The sequence below is a fragment of the Equus przewalskii genome, chromosome 9 (genome assembly GCF_037783145.1).
Source record: "Equus przewalskii isolate Varuska chromosome 9, EquPr2, whole genome shotgun sequence".
Classification (NCBI taxonomy): domain Eukaryota; kingdom Metazoa; phylum Chordata; class Mammalia; order Perissodactyla; family Equidae; genus Equus; species Equus przewalskii.
The window spans coordinates 21915812-21935452 of NC_091839.1; the positions used below are offsets into that span (position 1 = coordinate 21915812).

The 19641-nt window shown below is 40.3% G+C and overlaps 1 protein-coding gene and 1 pseudogene across 5 annotated transcripts in view; one reads left to right on the forward strand and one right to left on the reverse strand.

Annotated features, from left to right (window-relative positions):
* LOC103547930 (zinc finger protein 677-like) overlaps positions 1-10508 on the reverse strand; it is a 46421-nt gene extending 35913 nt beyond the window's left edge. Inside the window, exons 1-4 of one of the 5 annotated variants that reach the window (XM_070558378.1) lie at positions 9836-10252; positions 8786-8876; positions 7693-7753; positions 5450-5603 (exon numbers count right to left, since the gene is read on the reverse strand). In XM_070558378.1, coding sequence (XP_070414479.1) covers positions 5450-5603; positions 7693-7707 — 169 coding nt within the window. In that variant the 5' untranslated portion in view covers positions 7708-7753; positions 8786-8876; positions 9836-10252. Of the gene's footprint in view, positions 1-5449; positions 5604-7692; positions 7754-8785; positions 8877-9835 lie in introns of all 5 variants that reach the window. The other 4 variants (XM_070558372.1, XM_070558377.1, XM_070558373.1 and 1 more) reach the window with 4 other exon arrangements.
* Positions 10046-18326, forward strand: LOC139073550 (vomeronasal type-1 receptor 2-like; annotated as a pseudogene).
* The last annotated feature ends 1315 nt before the right edge of the window (positions 18327-19641 follow it).

Sequence of the window (19641 nt, forward strand, 5' to 3'; positions counted from 1 at the left end):
TCATTCAAGAACACATTCTGATAGGTGAGTTCTCTGTATGGTCCCAGGATAACAAGAGAATCTTTCTGATACACATCCTTCTCAAGGACCATGACCCACCCCAACCACTCCACTCTCCTTCCTGTCCTCACTTCCCCTAAAAAAGCACACATTATACTCAAATAGAATGTACTGCAGTTTGTTTAGGCTTTTGTTTTATAGAGTCAGAGCAAAATGTTCAACTCATCTGCTTTTTAAATTGTGAACAGTTCCATAAAATGGCCATTCCTAGGAGAGAGGAAACAGGGTTTTGTTTTACTTTCCCTATGAGAGGGAAAAGGAAATGGGAGCAGAAAAAACCGTGATAAAGGGAAACAAAGGCGAGAATCATGAGAAGTAGCTACAGTATACATGATGGGTTCTAGCTATTGCCCAGCCATTCTTTTTAGTTTTAATCTCCTACTGAATTCTACTTACCCAAGCAATATTAGGAGTTTTAAGATAAATGTTGAAAATACTAACTTTGTCATAAGGCAGAGAAGCAGTACATTATGGGTTTATGTTACTTTCTTTAAAGTCCATAATATTTTACATTCTTTTTCTTTTTTATTAACTGATAGTTCTTTAGGTCCTGTGTGTATGATTTATTCTTAACAGACAAAACCCTGACTTTATTATTCAGCCTTAAAAAGAAAGGATATTGTAACACATGCCACAACATAAAGAACTTTGAAGGCATTATGCTAAGTGAAATAAGCCAGTCACAAAAGGACAAATATTGTATGATTTCACTTAGGTGAGCTATCTAGTCAAATTCAGAGAGACAGAAAGTCAAATGTCAGTTGCCAGGACATTCAGGGGAGGGGGGAATAATTAAAGTTATTCTTTTTTTTTTTTTTTAAAGATTTTATTTTTTCCTTTTTCTCCCCAAAGCCCCCCAGTACATAGTTGTATATTCTTTGTTGTGGGTCCTTCTAGTTGTGGCATGTGGGACGCTGCCTCAGTGTGGTTTGATGAGCAGTGCCATGTCCGCGCCCAGGATTCGAACCAACGAAACACTGGGCCGCTTGCAGTGGAGCGCGCGAACTTAACCACTCGGCCACGGGGCCAGCCCCTAAAGTTAGTCTTTAACGGGCACAGCAGTTCAGTGTGGGAACATGAAAAAGTTCTGGAGAGGGATGGTGGTGATGGCTGCACAACAATATAAATGTACTTAATGCCACTTTAAAATGGTTACGATAGTAAATGTTATGTTACATATATTTTATCACAATAAAAACATAAAGAATGGGAAAAAAAAGAAAAGAAATCATATCTTTGGATCCTTTAATTTTACAGTCCAAGACATACAGGAGACAGCACATGAGAAGTGCTCTTACTACATGTATTAGAGATATACAGTTATCATTATGCATTAATAGAAATTAATATGCACTTATCCAAAAGTAATGAATTCTAACTTCACAAACATCATCAGAAAGCAGTATCTCAAGGGGTATGACTAAATGACCTGGAGCACAGAATGGCTGGGATAGAAAAATGGTGTTGGTAGCAGCATTTAAGTGCAGAAACAATTTTTGGCATTTCCATGGTGATCGACGGCAAAGGTCTACATGCAGACGTGGTCAGCAAAATAAGTATCCAGCAATATCCAGAATAAGAGGACAGCAATGGGATGTGTGTTAACAAGGACCAGTGACTTTTTATGGAATTCAGTTGAAAAGGAGGACAGGGAACAAAACAGACTTCATGGCTTAGCTGAAATAGGTAATTCTAAGAACTTCAAAAATTGTCTGGGAAACGAAAGTCTCAGAAGCAGTAGTAATGAGAGAACCATGGAGTGTAAAAAATTGCCTAAGTTTTCCATCAAATAAACTGAGATATTTAAATATTAAGTTAGTAGACTAAGATGTGCATGATGAATCTAGACAAGGAGAATAAGTATTAGAATAAGTGTTTGGAGCAAAAAAATATAATGTTACATTAAAGTAAAATCCAAAAGTTATTTTTTGAAAACTACATACACTGGGTGAATTACAGTGTATTTTATATTAAAAAAAAAAACTATGGCAAATCAACTGAATTGTATTTCTGTAGCTAAGTAACTTAATTAAAAAAAGTGTTTTTAAGACACCAAAATTTCTCAGTTTAAAAAAATCCAACAGATTTAGTTAAGGAAAGTATGTAAAAAAATGGGATACCAAGACACATGTATGAGACTAGACAAAATCTAGAACACTGACACCACCAAATACTGGCAAGGAAGTAGAGCAGGAAGAACTCTCATTCACTGGTGGTGGGAATGCAAACTGGTACAGCAACATTGGAAGACAGAAGTTTCTTACAAAACTGAACATATTCTAACACCACGATGTAGCAATCATCCTCCTTGGTATTTACCCAAATGAGCTGAAAACTTATTTCCACATAAAACTTGCACATGTTTACAGCAGCTGTATCCATAATTGCCAAAACCTGGAAGCAACCAAGATGTCCTTTAGTAGGTGAGCTGAGAAATAAACTGAGGTTCATCCAGATAATGGAAGTTTTATCCAGCACTCAAAAGAAATAAGCCATGAACAGATATGGAGAAAACTGAAATGAAAATAACTAAGTGACAGAAGAAAATCTGCAAGTGCTATATACTGCTCATTCCAACTATATGACATCCTGGAAAAGGCATATGGAGAAGGTAAAGAGATCCCTGGTTGCAGGAGTTAGGAGGGAGGGAAAGATGAACAATCACAGCATGGAGGATTTTCAGGGCAATGATATTAGTCTGTATGATACTATTATGGTAGATATGTGTCACCGTGCATTGGTCCAACCCATACGATGTACAACACCAAGAGTGAACTCTAAGGTAAATGCGGACTTTGGGTGATAATGATGTGTCAGTGTAGGTTCCTGAATGATAACAAATGTAGCACACTGGTGTGGATGTTGATAATGGGGAGGGCCTGCATGTGTGGGGGCAGGAAATACACGGGAAATCTCTGTACCCTTTGCCCAATTTTTCTGTGAAACAAAAACTGCTCAAAAAACTGTCAAAAGAAAAGTGTGTTACTACTAAGCACAGAGTAATATGAAACAGAAGTAAAAAGAATAACTAAGACACATCTTTTCAAAAACTTCTGGAGGTTATACTGGTTTTGAGGGAAGTAACGTTGAGTCATAATCACTTGAGGAAGAAATCTCATAAAAAACCTAAAACAATATTCATTCCATGACCCCACAGCCCCAAATTATAGGTACAAAACAAAGAACACTGAGAGGATCATCAAAAATATGGAACTGATTAAATAAATAGAAAACAAGGTCAGTTATAGCAAAGAAATTTGCCAGATGAAACAATCGGTGGCTTAAACAAATTACAGTAGACTTAAAAAATATAGGCATCATTCAACTTTATAAACTTCCGTAATGTGTCAAAATCCTATTTGTTGAAGGTGAATGAACAAGAGCACACACATGGGAGAAACAATGTGGAATAAACAGCAATTTAGTCAACATTCTCATAGAAATTAGGTTGTGAACTTTAACAGTGTTCTTCATAGGTTAAGTTCCTAGACTTTTCATTTATTGCCGGCTCAAAGGAGATGATCACATTATGTCTGATCAATATTGTCATACTGCCCTTTGGAGACACTGTTAAACTCCTCAAAAAACAGGACAACTGAAAACATTTATTAGTCAGGCTCTCCTAATACTTTCTACCTCAGTATCCTGGGACATGCTGACCACTACCCGGTGGCTTCAAGAGGCACTTCTGTATGTCAGAGGATGCATGTGTAACATATTAATCAGTGTTCTCCCACAACTTTCTGTTAGCCAGTAAACACCCTCCATGGGAGAGTCCACCAGAAGTTGTCCATCACCTGAAGAAGAGTTATCTCAACAGAAAAAGACAATGACACTTCAGACCCTTGGAATGTGTACTTCAAAAGCAAGTTTCAGAGGTAAAATCTTAGGACAATAATAAATCAGGAAGACCAAGGTCTTTCTTATGTTCCCTGACAGGGAGAAGAGTAGGAGGGAGAAAAATATAAGATATGGGACTAAAATAAGAGAGTCAGAATTTGTGGGGCTCTTGAGAAGGGGCAGTGTGCTGTGCCTACAGGCTGTGGGGTGAGCTCCTGAAAGACTAGAATACTCCGATGAAGCAATGGGGACCAGAGAGAGGATCCAAGTGTCTAGTCTTTATATTACTGCTCAGTCAGAGTGTCAAACAATCTCAAATCTTAAAATCTTTTTAAGAATCTCAAATTCCATTCCTCTTCTCAAACATGTGACAAAAAGAGAAATGAAGAGATGGCTAGGGGGCCTGAACAGGCAGATAGGGCTTGACACAGCCCAGGGAGTTTCATGGAAACTCAGATACGATGGAAAAGAAGCTATTTTGTTTGTCTATCTCCTGAGAAGTCCTCCCAAGGATGTGAAATGTGAATGGAAACTGAACAGGTCATGGGCTCAGGACTACCGAGGCCTCAGCTCTGATCTGTATGGACTGAGAACCAAGAGAGATCAAGAGGAAAGAAGACTCTTTAGAGACAGTCATCTTGGTCTCCCTCCAAGGGAGGGACCAAAGTGGTCGGGGGGCCAGATAATAGTGTGTCGTATGGCATGATAAAGTCTTTGCCTGCCTCTGCTAGAGCTGGAGCATCATGGTATGGTGCGAGTTTAAAACTTTACACATTTGCGTAACAGAGTGGTAAGTGTCTGTGTGGGAGGAAATTCCTTTTGAGAACTCATAAGAAATAAACTTTATTTTCCCAAAGATCTTTCCAAATTGAGAAGAGTTTCCCAAACAATATTTAATGGGGCAGCTTACTCTGAACCAATCTATCTGAGCTCTTACTTGTGCTCACATCTCCATACATTCCCATCTGTCTGTATTTTTTCCTATTTTCCCTTCACTCTGAGGTCCAGCACTGTTTCCCTTGCTCCAAAATAGATGTAACATTCTACTGAAGAGAGGTTTCAACTTACAAAGAAAAACGGAACAGGATATGCTATGCTTTTCCAGAATACATTCCCAGCTCTTTGTTCAGCTAAGAAGAGAGGACATTATAGATGGGTCTAGAAAAGTATTTCAACAATCAGTCAACTGACTGCCTCCTTCTGAACGCTAAGGGGTTATTTCCAGCACGCAGGTATCTTGCTCTCTCCAAGAACTACTGGATGAAATGCACAAGGGTAAAAACACAGAATCAGATATTTTTAAAATTTTCCAGAAGGTTCTCTGACTACTAATGTTCTGAAACCGCCACTATCAAAGCACAAAACAGGTAGAACTTTTGAAGAAAGGGGAATTTAGAGTCCATATGCCACATTATGAAGGCTTTCCATCCTGAATGAAAACAGCTTCAATCACTCTCTTAAGAACAGGGATTTTGAAACTCAGACAAGCAAGTCCGGGGCTCCCAGGAGACTCACAAGGGAAAACGCAAGGATGTACAACAGTAGTTACCAATTTCTGGAGGGCAGCTCTCCTCACCCAGGGAGAGCAGGTTCCTGTAGTTCTCCAGCATCACGTCCCTGTACAAGGCCCTCTGAGCGGGGTCCAGGCTTTCCCACTCCTCCTGAGAGAATTCGATGGCCACGTCCCTGAACGTCAACTGTCCCTGAAAGGAAAGCACATTTCACCACTTGGACAGGGAGAGGGCTCTTATCGTGACACAAAATGAGAGAAGCAGACATGTGTAAGGACTGACTTGGCTGCAGTGAGTGCTCTCACAGATCCATGTAAGATAAATTTTTTTTTTTTTTTTGAGGAAGACTAGCCCTGAGCTAACATCTGCTGCCCATCCTCCTCTTTTTGCTGAGGAAGACTGGCCCTGAGCTAACATCCGTGCCCATCTTCCTCTACTTTATATGTGGGACGCCTGCCACAGCATGGCTTGCCAAGCAGTACCATGTCGGCACCCAGGATCCAAACCAGTCAACCCCGGGCTGCAGAAGCAGAAGTGTGCACTTAACCGCTGCGCCACTGGGCCAGCCCCATGTAAGATAATTTTGAACAAGTTTATTTCTCTGATTTTTTTTTAAGTGAGGTGAAATTCACATAATATAAAGTTGGCAATTTTAGACTACAATTCAGTGGCATTTAGTACATTCACAATGTTGTAGAAACATCACCTCTACGTAGGTCAAAAACATCTTTATCATCGCAAAGGAAATCCATTACCCATTAAGCAGTTGGTCCCATTTCCCTCTCCCCAGTCCCTGGTAATCACTAATGTGCTTTCTGTCTCTATGGATTTACCTATTCTAGATATTTTCATATCAATGGAACGGCATGCAATGTGTGATCTTTTGTGTCTGGCTTCTTTCACTTAGAATACTACTTGTGGTTCATCCACGGTGTAGTATGTAACAGGACTACACTCCTTTTTGTGGTTGAATAATTTCATTCTATGACTATACCACATTTTATTCATTCACGCATCCTTTTGTTGACATTTGAGCTGTCACCACCTCTTGGCTAATGTTGACAGTATTGCTTTGAACATGTGTTTGCATATCTGTTTTCAGTTTTTTTGAGTATATACCTAGCAGAGGAATTACTGGGTTATGTGGCTTATTTTTATAAGGATCTCCACACTGTATTCCACAGTAGTGACATTTTCCAGCAAGGTATCAGGATTCTAATATCTACACATCCTCACCAACACTAGTTATTTTCTGTTTTCTTATACTCATCTTAGTGGGTGTGAAACTATATTTTATTGTGGCTTTGATTTTGCATTTTCCTGACGACTAATTTCATTGAACATCTTTTCATGTGCTTATTGGCCATTGTCCATCTTCTATAGAGAAACATCTATTAAAATCCTTTGGTCAGTTTTTAATTGAGTTCTTTGTATTTTGGTTGTGGAGTTGTAGAGTTCTTCATATACTCTGGACACTAGATCCTGACCAGATATGTGATTCGCATTTTCTCCCATTTGATAGATTGGGTTCTCACTTAGCTGACAGCATCCTTCAGTGCACCAACATTTTCTATTTTAATGGAGACAAATTTACCTATTTTGTTTTCTCTCCTTCCTCTTGAGATCATATCTAAAAATGCGCTGCCAAATCCAAGGTCAGGAAGATTTGCCTCCATCGATTCATCTAATGGTTTTTTAGTTTTAGGTCTTACATTTAGTCTTTGGTTCATTTTGAATTATTTTTTTATATGGGGAAAGACAGAGGTTCAATTTCATTCTTTTTCCTGTGGATATGCAGTGGTCCCAGCACCATTTAAGAGACTATTCTCCCAGTGAAAGTTTTGGCAGTCTTGTGAAAAAGCAATTGACTACAGATGTATGGGATTATGTGTGGACTCTCAGTTCTATCGCTTTGATTTCTATTTCTATCCTCATGCAGGAACCACAGTTTTGATTACTCTAGGTGTGTAGTAAGGTTTGACAGTGGGAATTACAAGTCCTCCAACTTTGTTCTTTTTCACCATTATTTTGGGTATTTGGGATCCTTACCAATTCAATATAAAGTTTAAAACTGGGTTTCCTATTTGTGCAAAAATGGCTGTTGGGATTCTAATGGGGATTGCACTGAATCTTGGTAGTACTTTGGGGAGTACTGTGACCTGAACAACACTAAGTCAACATTTTAGGTAGGACCCTTCAGAGACAGAGAAGATTAACAAACTAAAATGAGGCATTTTAGGAAGGAGAAAACAGAACAATCCATTAAGAATACAACTTTTACCTTGGAAAGAGCCATTCCTTCTTTCCTTCCTCTTCCTCTCGGATTCTCAGCTTAGATTATTCTGTATGACAAAAACATGTTCAATGCTTAGAATCAACACACCCTCTTCCTCTGCCACAAGTACACAAACAGGGAGAACCTTAACACAGGGGAAAGAGGGCCCTTTGCTGCCCACTGCAAGAGGAGGGATTCAGGGACAGTAAACTCCATATAGGGACCAAGAAGTGAGTTTTCACCCATTTCTTCAGAAAGCCCTCCCCTCCTGCTGAAACCCACACACTCTGCTGCAACTGCACTGTCCTTGTCCAGTTGGCACAAAGTGGCCGGAAACTGCCTTTCCAAAATCTTGGCTCTTCCATAGGCAGCCAGCATCCAATGCCTGGATGATGCAGGGGACAGAAGCCTGTCCCTTCCCTCAATTTGGACCAACTCTAAGGGCCACCCAGCTCCAGAGCTCCCCGCTATAGATAAACTGAGGAGTTGAGATGTTTGTCCTGAGGACCAGGAGGAACCATAACAGGGCTTAATGCCGGGAGAGGACACAATCAAACTTAAGATTTACCCACGAAACACAGGGAGGCAGAGAGTGAAGCTGAAAGAGAGGCATGCCTCTGTCTCTGAGCCTCTGTCCCTGCCTTTTTCTTAGTGGTTTTCATTCTTTTTGGAGGACTGAGTCACATTCCAAATTCTAATTCTAACTGGCACCCTCTCCCAGCAAACTACCAAATGTAGACACATGCCCACTTTTGAACATCATTCCAGGGCTCCCATTTGCTCAGACTCAGAATTCCTGGTCTGCTCTATCATCTCCATGTTACAGGTGGGTGCACCGAGGCTCAGAGGGGGAGTAAGTTTACCAAGTTACCCTGCAGAGGGCTGAGTTCAGTGAGCAGACCTGGGTGTAAGTGGTGGCCTGGAGAGGGCAGTAGAAAGGGTCTGCTCTAATTCCAGATTCCTTTACATATTCCTGAGAAAGGGAAGCTTCTCTTTCATGGCTTTAACCAAACCCAAGCATTTACTTCCTGTTTTCCAGAAAAATATTTACAAAATGAACTTACAAACAGTTTTCCTGGAAAACAGGAAAGAGAGTCACCTGGAGCTGAGCTCTGAGCAATCTGTTCACCATGAACAGACGGGCTCTGTTGGAACAAAGTTTTACATTCATCCAGCCCATCCTTCAGCGTCTGCACAGAAAGACACAGAGGACTTGAGAGGAACATCTACTTAGTTGAAGACTTCAGCTCAGAGGTCACTAATTTAACAGATCACTTCAGGGAAGAAAGAATCTCTTGACTATAAAACTAACTGGTTAAACAAGGTTTACAGTGTTAAAAGATTATCAACATCCTTACCAGATGCATAGTGAAATACTGTGGGTATTTACAGATATCAAAGAATAGTTCCAATATAATAGAGTAGAATGCATACAAACATCATCATCTGAACGATAAAATTAAGAGGGATAACATTTTGGAAATTAAAAATATTAAAGTTAAAACAAGTGTGAGGACACATCACATTTAGAAAAGGATGAGATGAGCCACAGATGACAGAAAGTCCTCCCCCATTTCTTGAAAGGGAAGAGAGTGACCTGGAATTGGCTGAGCTAAGTCTCTGCCCTCAGGGTGCACAGGGGCTGCAAATGGAATTCTCTTCTGGTGCAATAATTAGAAAGTGCGGATGTCGCAAACACCTGGTTTTGTAACTCTCACTCTCTTCTGCATGGTTTAAACCGTTCAACAAATCTGAAATTAATTAGGTTACACAGCCACAAATCAGTTCTACTTCACAACCTAATATCCCATATCCAATCAACTCAATATTTCTTGGGTTTGGGTTCCTGACTTTCTTCACCACTGTGTTTTGTTCTCTGTATTTGTCTCTTTCCTTCCGGTTCTCTCCTCTGCTTTGCCCATTTCCGTGTTTCTCCCTGTTTCTCCGCATCCTTTTGTTTCCCTCCCTCTCTATTCCTCCTCCTCCTATAGAGCGTTGGCCCCCCTCTGCTGCAACCTCTGTTTCAACGCCTGCTATTCTTTCTCCCTAAACTTTCTGGTGACCCTCTAACTCCATACATTTCTGCCTGTTTCTCCCCATCCCTGACCCCCTCTGTTCTCCCTGGAGGGGACGAAGGGCTTGTATCCACCTCCTAAGCGAGGCCTTTATCACGCGGTTGGGCGGGGAGTTGGGCGTCAGACAAAGGGTTTGAGCAGGAAAACGACGCGGCAGCCGGTCGGCGTCTCCGTGGACCGAAGAAAGAAAGGTCGGGCGGCACCTGCCTCCGAGAGATTTTCACCCGAGACAGACGCGACTCCCGGACCCGCGCGGAGCCACAGGACTCGGGGCGTCATATGGCGACGCCGCGAGAGGCGAGAGGGGCGAACTCACAGCCAGAGGGACGAGCGGGTTCAGAGATCCTAACTTAGGGAGCGACCCCCGAACCCGGGTTTGGAGGATGGGGGCCTGACGATCGCTAAACGCAGGTATGAAACAGAAAAACAGACTCACTGACCCGAGGGTGCCGGTTGCTCCGCGCGATCCGCTTCCGGGCCTGCAGGAAACTGCGCGCGCGCGTGCGCAGTGGGGCGGGGCCGAAGGGGCGGGCCCGGCGGGGCGGGGTCAGGCCATCCTTTTAGTCCCCGCGACGTGCCAGACCTGTTTGTCCTCCAGGCCAACAACCTCTGGTTCTCTGCTTTTGGGTTCCTTTGAATCTGTCTGGTGTCCTTTGGAGCCAGGCTACCTGCAGAATTAGACATGTGGGGGGCACTTATCCTGGAAGCGGAGATTTTTTTCTTTGAGCAAATTGAAAACAGTTTCCCTGGAAGCTTGATAGAGACGCGTGTCCTAAGAGTGAGGCGGCGGGAGCGCTGGCACCTGGAGGTGGGGACGGGGGTTGCAGGCGGTGGTTGATCCTGGAAAGTCTGAGACCCAGGACAGTCACCACAATTTATTTAATTAAGCGGGAGCAGGAGTGCACGTTTCTCCCCAACCAGATCCTTCCGTCCATTTAACCAAGAAGTATTTTAAATATGCTCCCCTCCACCCCAAACTATCACATATTTCAGCTGACTACCTTTCCTCTCAGGATTTGAGGTAAAGACACAACACTTCATCTCCTGTGTCCTGCATGTGTGATATATATTCTTTATCTCCACCTCCATCCAGGACCACTTGCTACAGAGCCATTATTTTTCCTTCTCATGTTCACTGATCATCACACAGGCTTTTCCATTTACTAAATTCTTCTCACACTTCTCTGCCCTGTTAATTCCGGAGAAATTTTAATTTATCAAGTTCGAAGTTACATGATCATGTAAGTTTCTACTAATTGCAAGGTACTAGACATCCCAATTTTAAATGAATTCTTAGACTCTAAACTTCTCCCTTGCAACATTGAATATAATGGAAATTTTATTGCATTCTACATAGTATTTAGTTTAGTACCTGCTGTGCCTACTACGTTGTGAATTCTGTCAACGCAGACTCAGTCAGTTTTTCACAGCCTCTCTGTTATGTGACTGCTCATCCTAGCGCTTAAATCTCTGTCAGGAATGAGTGAGGAAATGACTGCAGGTTGTTTAAAGAAACAAAAATTTACATCTGTCTTATTATCGTTTCAGGGAGTTGTGTATTCCATACACAACAAGTTTGCATCAAAAATCAATGAGGAAATTTTTCAACCCCAAACACGTCATTATCGGAGGGACGCCTTTAGAGGCAACGAGTAGGAAGTTGACTACAGTTAGGTGCTTGAGAATCAGCCTTAGGAAGGAATTCAACCCTATCTTAATTATTTTTACCATGGAGATTTCTGTCTCTCTTGTTTTTTTACTTACTATGATGCTATAGGACAATAAATAAGACGATTTTATTGTCATTTTGATAGGAATTTCCGTTTCCCAAAGATCAAGTATTAATGTTATCTCCGCTGTAGTTTTTGCTGCTTATTAACTTTTCTTATGAGCTTTGGCATATTTCCGAATTTTTACCTTCACTCATCCATCAGTATATTCGTGAATAAACATCTCTCGTGGGGACAGCCACACTCATTTTGTGTCTTTTTAAGAGTTTTTGGGCCAGCCCCGTGGCCGAGTGATTAAGTTCCCTCGCTCTGCTTCGGCAGCCCAGCCTTTCCCAGGCTCAGATCCTGGGTGCAGACATGGCACTGCTCATTAGGCCACGTTGAGGCAGCATCCCACATGCCACAACTAGAAGGACCCACAACTAAAATATATAACTATGTACTTGGGGGATTTGGGGAGAAAAAGCAGAAAAAAAAAAGAAGATTGGCAATAGTTGTTAGCTCAGGTGCCAATCTTTTAAGAAAAAGAGAAGAAGATTGGCAACAGTTGTTAGTTCAGGTGCCAATCTTAAAAAAAAACAAATAAGAGTTTTTGTAGCTATTATTTGTTCATTATTGTATAAGATTTTTGCAATAACATTGCTAGTTCCTAAAACTAACTGGTGGTGTCCGTATCGGGATCAAATTAAATTTACAAATTAGCTTAAGGAGAATTGACTTTTTAAAATAATATTGAGTTTTTCTACCCAAAACATGATGGGAATTTCCATTTATTTATAGCTACTTTCATATATTTCAGGAATGTTTTATAATTTTCCTCACATAGGATTTACATATTTTGGTTAGATTTATTCCTGGTTAGTTTATGTCACTATATTTTATGCTTTTGTAATTGCAACCCCTCCCACTGTAACTTGTAAATGATTGTTTTTTATATATGTAAATTGTTTTTATGTATGTAAATGATTGTTATTTATATATATGAAAGCTATTGTTTTTGTAAATGAATATTATGTTCTATGAGCTTAATGAATTTTTTTGTAGTAGATTTTCTGTCAATTCATTTGTGTTTCCAGGTGTATAAGTGTATCATCTACAAACATAGTTTTACTTCTTTGTTTCCAATTCTCATGCCGTTTTCAATTGCTCTGGCTAAACCTCCAACACAATGATAACTGAATACAACAGGAGATCATATGCTTTCTTGGTGTGGTTTTCTGACCTTAGTGGAATGTCTCTAGTGTTCCCCATGAGCAAGATGAAGGCTTTGTTTTTCAAGTTAGGAAAGATGCATCAATTCCTAATTTTGAGTGTTTTAATTTAACATCCATACATATTGAATTCTTCCAAATAGATGTTTTTTTTAACTATGAATAGGATCCCCTCATTTCTCCTTATAAATATGGTGAACTATATTAATGGATTTCCAAGTATTGACTTATTCTTGATTTTCAGATATGGAGTTTACTTGGTCATTATATATTACTTTTGTATTCTAGTATTTTTCAGTTTTTTGCTGTATTTTTATTTTAGATTTTGCCATCTGTAGGCAGATGTGAGATCTTTCTGTAGTATTCTGTTTTGGTACAACTTTTGGGACATTTTAGTATCAGTATTTTGGTTCATGTAAATCATTTGGAAAATTTACTTTTAATGCTCTTAAATTGAGTAAATAACATTGGCTTATGTGCTATTTAAAAGAGTGGAAGAATCTGCCTGCTAATCTGTTCGTGGTGCTTTTATTTGTGAGGGACTCTTATAAATGCCTCCCTTTCCTCTATGGATATTGGTCTCTTTAGTGTTGCTATCTCTGCTGAAGTCAATGTTGGTAAAATATTTTTTTTTCAGTTCTTTGTGGGAATGAGGTCACAGAATCACTACCCCGCATCTCAGGATCTGGCTTCCTCCCTCGCACACACTTGGCCTGTTATGATCCTTACACTGAGCTCTCAGTCCTGGCAGCAGGAAGAAGTCCGTGAGTATTTTCTATTTCAGTCTGAGAGAAGTGGGAAGGTTAGGAGCAGTATCAGGAATCTAGGTAGGTGTGCGTGTCTGGAAATGCGATCCAGTGGCAAAACTGTACAGGAAGGAGGAATACTTCCTGAGGCATGGGGCGAGCATGTGGAGAGAGACGGGAGGTCTGAGACTCTAAAACAACCCATGGCTGCTGCTGCTAATGTGATTAATAAAATCTTCGTTTATGGGGTTTGTGGTGTTTGATCCAAGTGCTATCAAAGTCTGAATTTTAAGATGCTTCAAGATTATAGTTTCAGAGTTAATCTACTACTCAATACGGTGTGCAAAAGCCACAGAGACATCTTCAGGATCAGGGTCATGATGTCTGTAAAAGCTGTGTACATGTGATAATGAGTATCATGGAACTAATGGAATGATCTAATTCTCAATAGAAACAGTGTGACTGAATGGCAATTGCTGAAATATAATTATTTTTCTGTCATTCGGGTGTGATGTGCTTAATGGAGACAGTAAATGTTTCTCTACTGGGAATATCTGTGGTCTGCTGATCATGGAGAGACTATTTTCCTTCGTGAAATTAGGGAAGGTCCTTTAAAAAATGTTAACGTCACAATAGAGGATTTCAGAATGCAAAAAATTTTTTAAAAATTAATTTAAAATATAATTTCATCAGAAAAAAATTCCATGCCTTCAAATTCCAGTTTGCTTATTGCTATTGTCTTTTAATAGCTTTCCCGAATCAAATATTAATTCAAGTTCCAGTTAGTTTTTTCTAAAATACTAAATATATATTATCTTTAAATAAGATTAACTTATTTTCTGCCCTAAAGTGCTTATTGCATGTATGTTTTGTGTCCCCCATTTTAGTGCGCAGTCCAATTTTGTATAATAATTTCTGTAATGAGTGCCATTGTATTTTTGGTCCAGGTGGAAAATGGACGGAGTTTTTCTGTTGCCGTCCTAACATTTATCCACATTAAATAAATCAAATTGGGTCATGTATAATTATTTAGTGCATCTATAATTTATTAAGACCTCTGAATCTTCACCCCTAAGTTATGTTAGTCTAAAGAACAAATATTTAGACAAAAATGGGACATTATCAAACCAAGTTTATAAAGTAATATAAATTTAAAATATGACAAGATATATATATGTGTTTAGAGCAGAACTAGGTAACTGTAATAATACAGTACAGTAGTAAACACGCCTGTCATTGCAACCAGCCTACCCAGTGCTATTTAGATGAGTCACTTTAGCTCTCTTTGGTTAAAGTCTCCTAGTCTGTAAAAGGAGAGTAATATTAGTTCCTAACTCACAGAGTTGTGAATGTGAAATAAGTTGGAATAAGTAAAACATTAACAAAAGTGACCAAACAGCATAAGTGCTATCAAAGGAAATATGGGAAATTTCTTAACAAAAGAAAATATACTTTATATATTAATTCAAAGAGGGCAGGAGATTTTATTTTCCATGAAAATGTAGCCCAGAACTCTTGTTTCCATTCAGAACCCTCTGCTTGTGGATTTGAATATTGAGCCTTAGAAAATGACAGAATGGTCTCTATGGACTGGAAAATAGGAACCATCTTCCTACTCCAGGTAGTCGTTGGAATCCTGCGGAATTTCTCACCCTTATATCATTATATGTCCCTTTACTTTGGGGGATGCAAGCCAAGATCCTCAGATTTGATTCTCAGACACCTGTCTGCAGCCAATTCCTTGGTCATTCTCTCTAGAGGAATCCCAGAGACAATGGCAGCTTTGGAGTTGTAACATTTTGCCAATAATTCTGGATACAAAGTTCTTTCATATGTTCATATAGTAGCCAGGGGTGTGTCCATTGGTACCAGCTGTCTCCTGAGTGTCTTCCAGGCCATTACGGTCAGCCCTGGGAACTCCAGGTGGGCAGAGCTTCAAGTAAAAGCCCCAAAGTACATTGACCCCTCCAATATCCTGTGCTGGGTGCTCCGCATGCTGTTAAATATGTTTTTTTCCTATTTATATGACTGGTAAATGGAGCAACAAAAACATTACAGAGAGTGATTTTGGATATTGTCTTGCTCCACTGCATGACAAGGTTGTAGACTCAGTATGTACAGCATTGACGTCTTTCCATGATGATTTGTGCTTGGGACTCATGACCTGGGCCAGCATCTCCATGGTTTTCATTCTGTACAGGCAGAAGCAGCAAGTCCAATGCATTCGTAGAAACAGCCTCTCCCGCAGATCCTCCCTTGAGACCAAAGCCACCCAAAGCATCCTCGTTTTGGGGACCATCTTCCTATCATTTTATGCCCTCTGCTCCATCATTTATGTTTATTTGGCTCTCTAATAATTCCAGCTGGTGGCTGGTGAACATTGCTGTACTAATTACTGCATGTTTTCCAGCTATTAGCCTTTTTGTTCTCAAGAGCCGTGACTCCAACATATCCAGGCTCTACTGTGTCTGCTGTGGAAGAAATGCACAATGTCCTCATCTCATTAGAAAAATATAAATGGTTTGTCTTGCACCATGTTCAGTCATTGATGCCCTCAGACTTCCAAGAACCTTAACAATTATGAACCATTTTCATTACAGAGAAAAAGGTGAACAAGACCAATTGACACTGGCCTAATATGAAATAGTAAATAACAATAGTTATGGTAAATGAAATCTCATGTAATTAATATGTATGTACTTATATAGTTTTATTTTTATTAATGCTTGCAGTGGAAAAGTTAGATTTCATAAAACAGTCCTGAAATAATGTAAAGATACTGGAAATGTCTTGGAATGTGTAACTTTCAATCTGAGATATTAAATTTTTCCAAGAGGTACCTGAGCTTGGAATTGTAAGGAAAGTTGCATAAAAAGGAATAGCATGTGGATAGTTTTTCAAGAAATTGAGGGTGGGGACAATGGCCCCAATTTATGATACAAATGGCCTAGGGCAAAACTGGAGGGAAAATTACGTTTTAGTTATTGCAGGCCTCGGAGGCTGGATTGTGACTATTGTGCCTTACATCCTAAGAGGAATTGTGGGCATTTGAAATGTGATAATGTTTATGGTGAAGATTAGCATATTAAAATATTTTCAGGTATACATTTGAAGAGTAAACTGCGGGGGACAAAGAATGCAGGAAGATATGTCAGCTGAATTTTAAAAAGGGTGCAGGTGGGATGCAGCAAGTGAACAGAGAATTGGTATATGGGAAAAGATTGAATGGATTTGGGGGATGTTTAGAAGGTAGATTATTCTGTTAAATCTTGTGGCATTTGGCTACATTGCCAAGAAAGAGGTCTCAGGATGGACTTCTGCATTTCCAACTTGAGGATGCAAGTTTGTGGAGGAACTTTCACGAAGCTTGGAGCACTAGATGAGTAGCAATTTGGAGCTGAAAGACATGAACATATTTTGTTTAATAAGAGTTTTATTGCTTTTGAAATCACCAAGGAAGGAAAATGGACACCTTCGAAAGAAAAAAAACAGGATGTTTACTCAAACGTAGAAATATTTTAATATAATTCTGTTATGAAAAAATAAACGTTTGCAATTTTTAAAAGTAAACGTTTTATTTTGAAATGCCTTTAAATCTGCAGAAGATTTGCAAAGATAACACAGAACGTTCCCAAATATCCCTCACCCAGTACCTGAAATGTTAACATTTTAACTTTACCATGGTACATTTTCAAAACTAAGAAACCAGTGTTGGTACTGTGAAAGATGACATGGGGGCAGCCATATTAAAGGAGAGCCATGGCAGCCATTTCAGAGGAATCACCTTGCACATCTTGTCTTATCTTCCAAACTGGACCGAACCGCCAACGTTCCAAGAAGTCAGTAAGGACAAGAATATCCTGTTTGTAAGGACTGATGAAATTGGACTTGGCTGATGACCGAGTCACCAACCAATCAAGGAAGTACAAGCCTACCCTTTGGCCTGATGACAAAATCTCAAGTTAATCTATGAAGTACAAACCTAGCCTTACCTCATCTAGCACCAATGAACTCTTCTTTAATACAACTTACTTCATCTGTGTCCCTTTTGCCCATAAAAACCCTGAGCCCTCTTTCTGTAATTGGGACACTTTGCGTTTCTACCTGAATCTGTGCTCCTCCAATGGCAATTCTTTGATCCCAGATAAACACTGCCTCTTTAACTGCTTTCTGTTTTTGTAGGTTGGCAGTACATTGCTATTTACTAATCTCCAGAATTTAGTTACATTTCACCCATTTTACAACAGTCATTTTTCTCTTTCAGGACCCAATCCGAGAAATCACATTCTATTCAGTCATCTTGTCGCCCAGTCACTTCTGCTCTTTGATGTTTTTTCAGTCTTTCCTTGTTTTTCATGACAAGTTTGAGGAACACCGGTTTGACCCATTTTAGAATGTCCCTAAAGTTAAATTTGTGATGTTTTTCTCATGGATAGACTGGGTTGATAGATTTTTGAGAGAAATATCACATCTCACTACAGCATATGCTATCAGAGGTTTCATGCAATTGACTTTCGTTATCTCAGGTGACGTTAACCTTGATCAGTTAGTTAAGAGAGTGGTTACCAGGCTTCTCCACTGTAAAGTTACTATGCTGTGTGGTGCATGTTTGGGGTCAAGATGGGGTGTTGAATTAAGCTCCACCCACTGGAGGGCTAAGTAACCATATACATTATTTGCTATTCTTCTGTGTGAAAGCTATGTCTCTTCTCTCTCCTGTAGTTATTAGTTCAATTATGTATTCCTATCAGCATGAACTCATTTATGCCTATTTTATACTTTGTGTTATAATTCAATGTTATGCAATTAATTTTGTGCTTAAATTGTTCCAGCTTTGGTCATTGGGAGCCGTGGTATAATAAAAAAATATATATCTGGTCTTTGTCCCAGGTTCCTGCCACAGAACTTTAAAAACCTTGGAATGTCCTGAGTGGTAGGAGTGTCTTTGTTATGCTAATGAGGTAACTGAAATGCAAGTGTGTGTGTCTGTGTGTGTGTGTTTGTGTGTTGGTCCCACCAGGGGACTGGACACGAGAAAGACCAAGCACACGATTGGATTGGAACAGTCAGCTGCCAAAATCCAGGGAGGGGAGGAAGGCTGGAGATTAAGTTCAATCAGATGGACGGTGATGTAATCAGTCATGCCCAGGTGACAAAACCCTGATTAAAATCTCTGGATAGAGAAGCTCCAGGGAGAGTCCTGGTGGGGAACAGAAGCTATTGTGCTGGGGACCCTCCCAGATCTCGCTCTATGGATCCCTTCATCTGGCTGTTTCTTGGTATCTTTTATAATAAAATAATGTCGAGTGACAAAACCAAAACAATTTAGTAGCGACTTTTATGTCCTTTCTTCCAGGGAAGGCAACCCATGGTTGGGGGGCGGGGGGTGGAGTGTCTCACAAGCAGTGGAGACTCTTCTGGAGGGATTTGGGGAAAGAGGGAGTTTTATCGAGCCTTAGAAGGGGCAACTGGGAAACAGGGCATGTTTAGCTAGGGGGTCTCGGATTTCCTTACAAGGCTGGCAGGTCCTGTTTTCTAGGCTAAGGTAAGCTAGCTAAAGCTGAGTTGGAGGATTGTGGTGGATACATGTTAGGTTTCCGTGACAGGTGTTTCCCTTAAGTTCAGGTTGACTGAGGTTTAGATTTGTGAAGTGGCCGGGACACTGGGGTGGCCTCCATTTGTGGATCCGGATACAGGAAGTAACCTTATCAATGATCATCCCAGGTGGAGCACTTTCCTGAGTTCTGTGTCATCCCCTAGAAATCTGAATCACAGGGGCCTGTGCGAAGCCTTACATTTGTATCTGGCTGGCAGAAATGCAGGTGTTTTGGGAATGCCTGAGACTCCTCAGTGGTTCTGACCTGGGGACAGTCCTGTGAAGGACTTTGCTCTTCCCTTGTGGGGTCTGTACTAACGCCAGATAATGTCAGAATTGAAGTGAATTGGGAGACACCCCGTTGATGTCACATTTGGTGATAGAACACTGGGGCTTTTTCAGGTTGGCCACTGAGTTCCTTTGATACGCCCCCAATCTTTTGTTTTTGGAGCACTTTCTTGCTGTTTTTGCAACTACAAGATCCTCCAGGCTCATCTTAATCTCTTCCCTTCTCCTGCTTGGGAATCAGCCATTTCTCCAAGGAGCCTTTTATTAGATAATGGTATTAGAAACCCGGATGTGGGTGCTGGGGGTTCT